Here is an 11,945-nt window from a genome sequence, read left to right as displayed (position 1 = left end):
ATAATATACAACAAAAATAACAATAGAATGATATTTTTTAACTAGAAATTTTTATTTTATATTAACAACTAAAATTAAATTATATAGTAATTTAATAATATTATTATAAATATTAGTAGTTTTAAAATATTTAAATTTTCTTAAATTAAATTGTATTAAAAATAAAAGTTAGAGTAAGAAAAATAATATTAAATTTATTATTTAATTAGACACCAAAATTAACTTGTGTTAAAAAGAATATTTGACTTTAATTTGATAATAAAATTAATTCTATGCTAGTTTGATATTTAATAATAAAATTAAAGATCAAATTATAATTGTAAATTATAAATTAATTGTTGAACTAACATGGAATGTGGTAGTAGTTAATTTTAATATCAACATTGATAATAAGACCGATTTCTGGCAGTTGAAATAAAATCAAAATAGATCTCAAAACTTTCAAGCAGATGATTTGTTATTAACTTGTATGATTTTCATTCTCTGGTGCTTATGGAAGGCTGAGAATGATCTAGTTTTTAATAAGATTCAAGACACAACAAATACCATTGTTAAAGTTCTCAATAATGATTTTTATGAATTTCAAAATGTGTGGATGGAAGAAGGAATTGAGATTCCATATGTGTCGCGATCAATCATGTTTGCTGCAATCAATATTAATGAAGATTTCATTAAAATCAACTTCGATGCAGGCTGCAAAACTATCTTAAATAGGGAAAGCATTGGTTTTTTCGCTCGACAGATGCTAGGTGACATATTAAGATCAAGTTGCAAATTGTTTAACGGTCTTAGCCGGCCTTTCATTATAGAAGTCATGGCTATAAGAGAAAGTATGGTATGGGCTAGGAGTGCAAGATGAAACCGACTGACTATGAAGGCGATGATTTCATGTTAGTCTAATGCTATGGCTAATAGCTTAGCTCGATTTGTATTTGTTATTTAACTTTTTAAATAATAATATAATTTCAGTTAAAAAATAGCAATGAAGTTTGTATTTTGATACTCATTCACTGTAGGGCACGTGTTAATGAATAAGCTGTTGATAATCTTGATTAGCAAGCATCAACAGCTCAAAGAAATCCAATTATTTTTTAAACACATATAAGATGGTAAGCAAGAGCAATAATGTGAAAAAGAAATAGAAATAATAAATTTTTCTTATTTGAACAATAACAGGTGAGCCTTATCCTCCCCAGCAGCAGCAGCAACAACAACACAGGAATAAACAAAAACCACAAAGAAGTGGGTAAACTTAAAGAAAGCCTCTTTCGGTGGCACGTAGATAATATGGGTCCCATATCCAGCGTGTCATTGCGCAGTCTCAATCCTCAGCCCCCAGTTTTCTTTGAAATTGTTTTGTTCGTAAATCACCATCATCATCTCCATGCCCTGCTCCGTCTTCCTTCTTTTCATAGTTTTGGATCTTCGCTCGATTCTCTCTTCATTATCTGATTAATTAAATCCATTCTTGGTTCTCTCCATTTTATTCTCTTTATTCTTTTATATCGTTTTCTCCATTCTCTTTCGTCTTCCCTTTCTTTTCTTGTCAATTTCTATGATTTACCGGATCTAATTACTTTCTATATTCAAATTTATTTTCCTATCTAGATCTAATTATATGAAATAGATTCATCCAATTGCTTTGCTATTTTCAAAGTTCGGTACGTTTGTTTATTGGATTTGTGAGTTTCTTTTTAATTAATCTCGACTTTACCTCAGATTTCTCTCTTGAAAATTAACTGTATGCTTACATTGTTGTATGGGTACGATCTATATTAGTTCAACTGTATTAAAATCTTATAAAGTTCAATCCTTTTTTGTATTTTGAGTTTCTGGGTTGTTTTCAAAATCAAAAAAATAAAATAAAAATGGTGACAGTTAATTTAGGAATGCTTCATTATGTTCTCGACCATATTTATGGAGCATTAATGCATAGGAGCAAATTAAGCCCACCGTTTTTCTCCAGAGGATGGGGTGGTTCAAAGCTTGAGCTTTTGGAAAGAATGATTAAGCAGCTATTTCCTGAATTAGAGGGTCAGAATTGGCCTCCAAGTTTGATACAACCCATTTGGAGAACAGTTTGGGAGACCAGAACTGCTTGTTTAAGAGAGGGAGTGTTTAGGACACCTTGTGATGAGCAACTTCTTAGTGCATTGCCCCCTGAGAGTCACACTGCAAGGGTTGCTTTTCTTGCCCCTAAATTTGTTCCTCCACAGAAGATGGCCTGTGTGGTTCATCTTGCAGGTAAGCTGGTCTATTTTTGTCCTCTTCTTTTATTTGAGGTTATAGGCAACATTTTCTCTTAGCTTAATCTCCCTTCTGATTTTAAAGATTTTGTGTGTGCGTAATGTTGATCGGAATCATTATGGCTTTCTTTCTTGCCTAATCTGATATTTCCAATGCATTCGTGGGTTGTGCTGACAAGTTTTTACTGGCCAATTTATATGTGTGGTGCAGCTTAATGTTTGCATATATAGTTCTCTAAAGTTCAATTTTGACAGCTAATTTTCAGGATTGGAATAAGGAGTTTTAGAGATTTGAATAAGGTGTTTTCGTTTTATCTTTTCTAGTTTGCAGATGCTCATTATCTGCAAAGGTTTCACCTGTATAGGAGCAATAGTAAAAAGTCACTTTTTAACCTGGTTTATTAGTTGTGCGCTGCCGTTAGATTGTTGAATTAGAATTCAATTGAAGAAACTTGAAGCATTTGCTTAATGTAGATGCTACTTTTATGCTTTCCCATCTGGCTTGATGAATTTTAAATGGAGGATACATAATGACTCCACTTGCATAATTTTGCTCGAGCGGTTCCCCTTCTTTGGCAGAATGATTTGTATGCTTATACAATAAATTCAAATTTTTTCCAGTCAAAACTGTATCATCTAGGGAAAATTTTATTTTTATTGTGAATTGTGGGGTTTATTTAGCATTAGTGATGAATTTGACAGTTATCAGTTAGCTGTACGAAATTATAGGTATTAGCCACTTTTTTCAGGAACCGGGGACCATACTTTTGAACGTAGATTGCGACTTGGTGGGCCATTGTTGAAGGAAAACATTGCAACCATGGTATTGGAAAGGTTAGAACCAATCTTGTGCTACTACTACTACTGGAAGATGAAAGTTTACTCTTTTATTATTATGATATTTCTTTTTAGTTATAAACTAATAACGATGGATTCAACTTATAAATGAAATTCCAGCCCTTTCTATGGACAAAGACGCCCTATGCTGCAAACTGGTGCAAAACTCTTGTGTGTTAGTGACTTGCTTTTATTAGGTAGAGCAACTATTGATGAGGCACGAAGTCTTTTGCACTGGCTAGATTGTGAGGCAGGGTTTGGCAAGACGGGCGTTTGTGGACTTAGCATGGGTAAAAAAGATACTATTTCACAGTGCTCAAAATTGTAATAGCCTTTCGTGGTGCAGTAGAATTAATTTAGTTGGTTAAAAACCAATACATTGTCTCAGGGAAACAAAAAATTAACAGTCCCTGAGGATATATCTTCTTTTTTGTTTTGATCTGTGTCTCGTTAAAATTTGATGATCTTATTTCATTTAGGGGGAGTTCATGCTGCAATGGTTGGATCACTACATCCCACACCTGTTGCAACCCTTCCTTTTCTCTCCCCACATTCTGCTGCTGTGGCATTCTGTGAGGGGATACTAAGGCACGGTACTGCCTGGGAGGCACTGAGGGAGGATCTTGCAGTGCAAAAGGCTGCAATAACTCTCCAGGAGGTGCAAGAACGGATGCGAAATGTATTGTCTCTCACAGATGTCACGCGCTTTCCAATTCCCAAAAGTCCCAATGCTGTCATTTTTGTTGCTGCAACTGTAAGTAACATTTCTAGTAGCACCATAAATATGATGTCACTTAAAAGCACTAATGAGAACTTGGCAGTTATTTAGTTCTCAGTTTCTTGTCCAATATTCTTTATATTTTTTCTTTTGCCTTTATGGATTAGCATTTCATTACCTATCACATAGATATTATTGGTTAACGTTCCTGCAATTCTTGGCTACCATCATCTCTTTCTTATATCAATTAATAACTTAACAAGTCTTTTTCCTTCTGAAATCTTTTAGTGCTCATAATCGTGCTATGGTGCATTTGTTATTGTTGTTTCTAAAAGTTTCATTGCCAAATTTAATCTTAGAACTTATCTTAGTCAACTACATTCAAATCATTTAGGATGATGGTTACATACCGAAGCATTCTGTTTTGGAGCTTCAAAAGGCTTGGCCAGGATCAGAGGTGAGATGGGTTACTGGAGGGCATGTATCATCCTTCCTTCTGCACAATGGCGAGTTTCGTAAGGCAATTGTCGATGGACTTAGCAGATTAGAGTGGAAGGAATCTCAAGTGTAACATATTGATGAAGACCACATTTGTTTTTTCTTTAGGTAATCATATTCGGCCATTATTCTTGACAAACTTGTAAATGTACCATAACTTATATCTCAGAACGCCCCTTGAGAGGCAAAAACAAAGGGGGTGTTTTGTGAATGAATTACTTTGTTTCTCTTGAAGGGAACTTTACCATTTTCTTTTCTTTCCTTTGAGTTGGCAACTTTACTGATCTTAGGAATATCATATCTGAATTGGGGAATCATTGAACTACCGAGGGAAATCCTATTCAAAGTCGGTGGAGAAACATGCATGTAGGGTAATTTTAATGTCATAGAGCAACATATAACTGTAAGCCGCATGCATAATTCTATAAATAAAGCTTATACATAAATCCTTAAAGAATTGTTGGATGAAATTAATCTGTCATATACTAAATAAGTCTTTGTAGCACAATCGTGGTAGTCTTAAGAATATTTGCTGGGGAATCCATCCTGATGATCCACACTGCTGAATTCATGAAATAATAGCAGACAAAACATTAATTACTGAAGCTGTGGGGCGCTTACTGTTAAACATTTGCTTCCTAGAATATCAGATATCATGAAACACTAAAAAAATAATCTCATGAACACTGAAAAATGATCGGGTACACAAAAACAAATAGCTGTGATGCCAAGGAAGGAGTAGGTATTTTCAGCCAGAAGCAAGAACATGGGTTTTGACTTTTGGGCTACCCATCAATGCACTTCAAATGCGATGGAAAGAGACAAATACAGTTGAATCTTTCTACAGTGGACCAGTTATAAAAAATTTCAATTTTAATTTGAATAAATTATAAATAAAAATAATTATTAAAATTTTATAAATTCTATCTTATAATAATATCTCTCAATATAGTAATATTGTATATATTTTTTAAAAATATATACAATGTTTCATATTATATAATATAACAAAAAATTAATTTATTTTATTTCTGATTATTAATATTTTATCAAAAAAAATAAATATTAAATTTCTATTAAATCATAATCTCTTTTTAAACATAAATTTTATTTGGGCAGTGCATGAAAACGTTCCATGTAAATACTCCTGCAAAACATTTCTACGATCTAAAGATAAAGTTAGCTCTGGTCACTGGACATTTGCTTTTCACCCCTCGTGACTCCGGCAAATCTCCACCATCCCAATTATAAATTAGAGGAAATGCCATGGAAGTGGGTCAACAAATTCAGATGAATATCTGTTATCCCTTGATTCGTTTCACTTTCTCAAAACATAATTTATAAATTATTTTATAATTAGATTAACTGCCTCAGCAAAATTTCATCATTAACATACCACTTCCAAAATCATACACCAGAAAATACTTCTCAGGGTAGGTACCATCTCTACTTGCTGCAGTTTTTAAGAGGAGCACCACACAAGCACCGGTTGTGGAAATATGTCGTAGTATCGAACTTCTGCAGCTGACCACCATTTGGAATCTGCCCACAAAGCCTATTGTAACTTACATTGAACGATGATAAATTTACTTGAGTTAACTCCTCAGGAATGCTACCATAAATCTTGTTGTGATTCAGATCTAACGATGCCAAGCTGCTTGAAAACTCAACTTTTGATAGATTAAACTCCAACAAATTCCTTGAAAGATCTATGAATTGGGTAGTTTTGTTTGGTCCAAACAACATGGAAGCATCGCCTTCAAGTTTATTGCGAGAGAAATCGACTTCGAAATTGAAATCCATATTGGCTAATGAAGCAGGAATTGTACCTGAAATTTGATTGTGAGACAAGTAAAGAGCTGGTGCTCTGCCTTGAAATGCACCAAATGATTCTGGGATTGATCCTGTAAGCCTGTTTCTATCTAAATGGAGAGCATCAAGATTTGGCAATAAAGAAAGTGAACTTGGTATTGATCCAGAGAGACTATTGAAAGAAAGATCCAAGAAAGTAAGATTCTTGAGTTGGCTTAGAAATTTAGGTATAGAACCTGTAAGATTTAGCCGATCAAGCTCGAGTGACTTGAGGTTTTTGAGCTTGGCAATAGTGGGTTGTATAGGGCCTGTAATGTTTGTTAGCTTGTGGAACATAAGGGTTTCGAGATGAGGTAAATCACCAACTGCAGGAGGTATTTGGCCGGAAAGTTCGCCGGCGAAAATGGTGAGGGAAATGATGCGGTGGGTGGTTCTGTCACACTTTACTTGGTACCACTCTTTGCAGCAATCTGTGTCTGATTTCCATGAAGCAAGAAGGTAAGGATTGCCAAAGTCTTGTTTGATTTGGAGGAGAACCGTTCTGTCACGGGGATTGCATAGTTCTGAGAAGGAAAGGGAAAAGAGAGTGGAAATGAGTAGGGAATGGAAAAGGGTCTTCATTTTTAGAATTGGTATTGCTTCATGAATGTTACATTTATAGAGGTTAGGGTATTTAATCTTGTTTGTAGTTTTGGCTCGAAAAAGTCAAAAAAGAAAAAAATATATATATATATATGTTCCCACTACAATAATTGACGAAAGGCATTTTCAAAGAGTGCTGGCACTAGTGATAGCTCAAATTCAAGTAGAGGGAGGCCTGGAGTTAATATAGACACTACTTTCAATGGTTGGTTGAGGCCCTCAAAAATTGTTGGCTGCAATCGTATTGTTCTTTTTTGAACACAAGACAGGATATATTAATATAAGGATTAATACAAATAGTTGGGTCTCAGAAGTAAAAAAACAGACTGGGCAAAATTATGAGCTAAACGGTTATTATCCCGTTTCACAAAGCTAAAAAAGACAAAAGTAAAATTCCGGATAAGAGGTCCAAGTCTTAGAAAATAACAGCAACCTCAGCATGGGGGGTGACAAATCTGAATGACCATTGAAGCATCTCCTTCGAATACGATCCTTCTCCAACCTTTCTGAATCGCCCAGATGACAGCATTTCTGAACCGTATTGTTCTTGAATGGACTCGAATGTGGTTTTTCAAGCTTTGAACTCGCCTCCTCAGAATAACGCTTCTTCTATACTTGGAATTGTTTTAGATGAGTGTTTAGCTTTGCATCAGCTAAGATTATCCTACCTTTTGTCAGACGAAAAGCTCATCATGAGTTAGCAAGGGCTAGTGCTTTATTCACTGAACCTGTGACTGGGGAAGGGTCTATTCCCGATTGTCTAGTTGATGTCACGTAATCTGATTTAAGTTAATGAAGTTTTCCCATTTGCTTCAAATTATCTAATGAAGATAATAACCAAGACAATAAATAATAATCCAACAACAAAATAAGATTTGAGTTAGAAAAAAATAACTAAATATGGTTGCATGAATCATTACAATCGAACAACCATAAAAAGTTTAGTGTCTCTACGAAATTAACTATGAGTGTTCAAATAGAATAAAGAAAATTCTAAAAGATATAGGATCATGACTGAACTAGAAGATTATGTCCTAAATATTAAAACTTATTACTACAATTAGCTCTTGGAGTTTGTGTCGGACACAAAATCTAAGATTCTTTTGACTTCCTACCCGACTTGATAACTAATGTAAGGGTATCAAAACTAGTTTCTTGATATCCACCTAACTTCTAGATGCAAGGAGGTTAGAAAGCACTCAACTTTACGTTTGGTTAGTAGTAAATTATATTGAATGATAAACGAAAGATTGATTATTTACGAGGAAATTATACCCGCTATTTTTATTCCTTTTATATTTATACGCTGCATTTTTTTTTTTTTTTTATGCTTTTGAGTTGTATTTTGTTACTTTTTTTTTTTTTGTCTCTAACCATTTTCTTCACTTATTCTATTTCTCTTTCACATGATATTTTGCTTTTAGTTTTTGATTTTGCAATTTTTTCAATATTTTTTTTCTATTTTCTTTATTTTCTCTTTCAATCTCTATCTAACTTCTTATTATTCATTCATCTTTAGTGATTCAGTTCTTCTTGCAAGTGGTTTTATGAATTTTAATTTTATGTGTAGATTGTTATGGTTAATAGTCGATTGTCATCCTCCTCAAAAAGAAACTTCATTCTAATCTATAAATTATTAGAGATTTAAGCAATGGTTTTTCTTCTACTAGTAAAGATTTAGGTGTAATAAGTAAGGCTGAGTACGGATCGGTCCAATTCGGTTATTTATAAATCACCAGTACCATACCAAACCTCGGTTATTTTAAAATTGAAGGTACCAGTACCGTACCAAACATAAAAGGATCCAATACCGTATTATACCAATTTTACAGTTCAATACAGTTCGGTTCGGTGCTATTTTCGGTTCTAAAAAATTTAAAAAATATAACTTTAATCTTATATTTAATCAAATACATTTAGAGAAAATATGATTACCAACCTAAACAAAGTAGCATGAAAATCTAAATTAAAATTGCAATCACATTCTTGAACAACCTATTTCGCAATTCAATCACTTGCAAATATAATAATTCATTCAATATTCAAATACAAACCATTAAAATATATATTACTGCAAGCATAAAAATATTTTACAGATGACAATCATTAAAATAAATAAATTTACAAACTTTATGTAGCACTAAAATACATGTCCAAAATTAGCAAAGAAATGTTATTACCTCCCCTCAAAATTAGCATTCCACATTTAATCTTGGCATAAGGGACTCACCAATCTCAGGATCTTGAATAATTCCTACAATAAAAGTAAAAAATTACGTCAATAAGACTTAACAGCATCAACAATAAACAAACATATGTAAGAAGTAAAGAAATTTTACCTGACTCTATGCTTTCAATATCCTCTATTGATTCTTCTAGTTAGATAGGTTTATTTGAACTTCTAAGCTAATCTTGACAACAAATGAGGACCTTCGTTGTTAAGGGAAGTAAAGAACTTCTATATTGTTAAAAGATGTTTTGACAATTTTTTTCAAGTTTTGTTTGATCATTTTCAAAAAAAAAATTATAAAATATAATTTAATATTTTTTTATATTTTAATATTAATTTATAATATTTTAAAAGTTAATAAATTAATTATTTCTAAATATTTAAGTTTTTAAGTTTTATTAGTATAATAATATAAAAATTATTTTTAAAATATTTATTTCTTAATTTTAATATTTATATAAATTAATACTTTTAGTATAATTAATATAATTATTCTTAAAATAAAAATATTATATAATTAAAAATTAATTTATGAATAAATATAGTGTAAATAATATTATATTTATATAACAACATCTTTTTATAATTTTTACTAATTTATATAACTTTTTATTAAATTAAGTAATTTTTTAATTAACTTGTCAAAAATTTCTAGATAGTAAATAAATTTTAAATTTAGTATTATAGTATGTATACTCGATTACTAGTATCAATATACTATGTGACATATTAATATATATAACTTATATTTTTTATAGAGTATAAAGTATATTATAATATTATAGTTATTTTTAATATATATTATATAAATGATAAATATAAAATAATTTTTTATAGAGTATATGTATTATTTTTTTAATATATGTATTTTTTATATAATATAAATAATTATTTATAAATATATGTAAAAAATTCGGTTCTACGGTTTGGTCCGGATCAGTACAAGACGGATCGGTTCTGGTACTGTTACGATACGGTTTTTACTAAAGAACCAGTACCATACCGTAATAGTAAAAAAATTCGGATCGGTTCAATTCGGTTATAAAAATTTTTGATTTTTTCGGTTCTGGTACTTTTCGGTACGGTTATTCGGTTCGGGCGCAAATCACCAAGATTCATGCTCAGCCCTAGTAATAAGTAAGAAAAAGAATTTTCGTTCTACGGTAAATGGAGCTGAGGTGTTGAAGAAAAAAAAAATAAAGTTTGAAATCTCCTACTAAGCAGGATGGAGATTTTTTTATTAAGAAAAGAAAGTTATTGATGATTTTCATTCAAAGAAGAATATTGATGTTAAAGCTTCAAAAGTGCGAAATGAAAATATTGATGATGGTGGTAAAACTGTCATTTCTGTTATCTATAAATGCACTCTAAATGTTTAATAAAATGCAAAACAATTGCAATAAAAGAAAAAAATATATATGCGCAGTTTGAGAGTTCAGAAACTTAGAAGGTAAAGAAAATATAAAATAGAAAAATAAGAAAATGAAAATAAGAGAAGATTTGGTCATTTTTTGTGAACACTAAAACCTGAACTCCATAGTATGTTATCTATTTTTTTCTTTTTGTTTTATTATTGTTGTTTTGATTTTAGTTATTATAATAATAACGTCAATACATACTCATTATCTACTCATAATATATTTTGAGTATACTATATACTATTAACTGTAATTTTTTGTTGTAATTTTAATTTCTCTCATGTTTGCTTTAAAACTATTATTTAGTCAATCATAATTATTAGTTAAAAATTAGGGCAAAAAGTCCAGTTTTCTTTTCTATTCACATGATATGATCTTGTTAAATCATGTTAATATGTGCATAGGACAACTAAAGTTTTGAATTTTAAAAAAGTAAAATGTAAATCTTGTTAGATTGTTTTTATTAGATCTTCAAAAAATTAAAACTTGTAGTTTTTTTTTTGTATTTTCTAGTTTTATATATGTATGATTTTCTTTTTTATGGAAAAATTCAGGTGTAACTATAGTTTTTTAAATGATAAGCTTACGAACATCGGAAGAGGCTTACTATCATGTTATTCCTTATGTAAAATTCAAGAAAGATTAAGATTTTTTATTGTGAGTTTGAATTATGTAGTAAGCTTAAGGAAGTGGATATAGCAAAGAAGAATTGGAGGAGGAATTTGATGTAATTGTCATATGATTTTTTAGTTAACGCATTATACATAAAAGATTATTAGAGTATACTTAGTAGGACTTATGGCTATATTTAAATTTAAAAAAGATATAAAAGATGATTTTAAAAATTGAATGGAAAAAATTCAGTAAGAATTAATGTATTATGTACTTGAAATAAACTCGTTATATGCTTACTATATATTGTTTATTGTATTCATTTAGGTCAATAATAACAATAGCAAGAAAATTATTTGGTTATGTCCGCACATGCATTTTGTCAAACATCTAAATTGCAATATGTGATTCAATAAAATGATTACATTTCCATAATTTGATAATTTTGAGTTTGATTTATGATTTTGAGTTCATGAAATATAATGAATAAAATTCAATAAGAATCAAGTATCATATATCTAAATATACTTGTATACTTAATATATATTATTTACTGTATATCTTTAAATCTTAAATCAGTATTATACCATAAGTGGTAGCGTATGACTCATGAATAAAAGAAAAAAAAAATTCTAAATACTTATTTGTTTTTAATTTTCTAATTCATTTAATACTTTTCTTGAACAAAAATGATACATAAAAAGCTTGAGCTAATTGATTTCCTTCTTTCTAACAAAGCTCACTCAAGAAACAATAAATAATATAATTATTATCTTTTATTTTATATCTCATTTCTTTCATTCTCACATAGTCAAGAACATGACAAAAATGATATTAATGAGAGCAAATAAAAAAAAGCTCATCAATATCTAAAAAGAAATTCACTGTATACTTAATAAAATAAAATCGGAATGGAGAAAACTCAATGAGAA

General features: G+C 30.5%; 2 protein-coding genes across 2 annotated transcripts; one reads left to right on the top strand and one right to left on the bottom strand.

Moving 5' to 3' along the window:
• The first annotated feature begins 1,197 nt into the window (after positions 1-1,197).
• On the top strand, positions 1,198-4,556 carry LOC8277506 (protein ABHD18). The gene is made up of 5 exons (XM_002532351.4): positions 1,198-2,244; positions 2,996-3,080; positions 3,204-3,373; positions 3,563-3,837; positions 4,196-4,556. Exons 1-5 carry the CDS (start codon positions 1,869-1,871, stop codon positions 4,370-4,372), a joined length of 1,083 nt encoding a protein of 360 aa, XP_002532397.2. The 5' UTR covers positions 1,198-1,868; the 3' UTR covers positions 4,373-4,556.
• A 1,065-nt stretch (positions 4,557-5,621) lies between these two features.
• On the bottom strand, positions 5,622-6,863 carry LOC8277505 (polygalacturonase inhibitor). Its single transcript, XM_002532350.4, has one exon. The coding sequence runs from the start codon at positions 6,730-6,732 to the stop codon at positions 5,746-5,748; it is 987 nt and encodes a 328-aa protein (XP_002532396.2). The 5' UTR covers positions 6,733-6,863; the 3' UTR covers positions 5,622-5,745.
• Between the last annotated feature and the right edge of the window lie 5,082 nt (positions 6,864-11,945).

This window comes from Ricinus communis, chromosome 10, assembly GCF_019578655.1.
Source record: "Ricinus communis isolate WT05 ecotype wild-type chromosome 10, ASM1957865v1, whole genome shotgun sequence".
Classification (NCBI taxonomy): Eukaryota; Viridiplantae; Streptophyta; class Magnoliopsida; order Malpighiales; family Euphorbiaceae; genus Ricinus; species Ricinus communis.
This window is presented reverse-complemented; position numbering and strand designations above follow the sequence as displayed.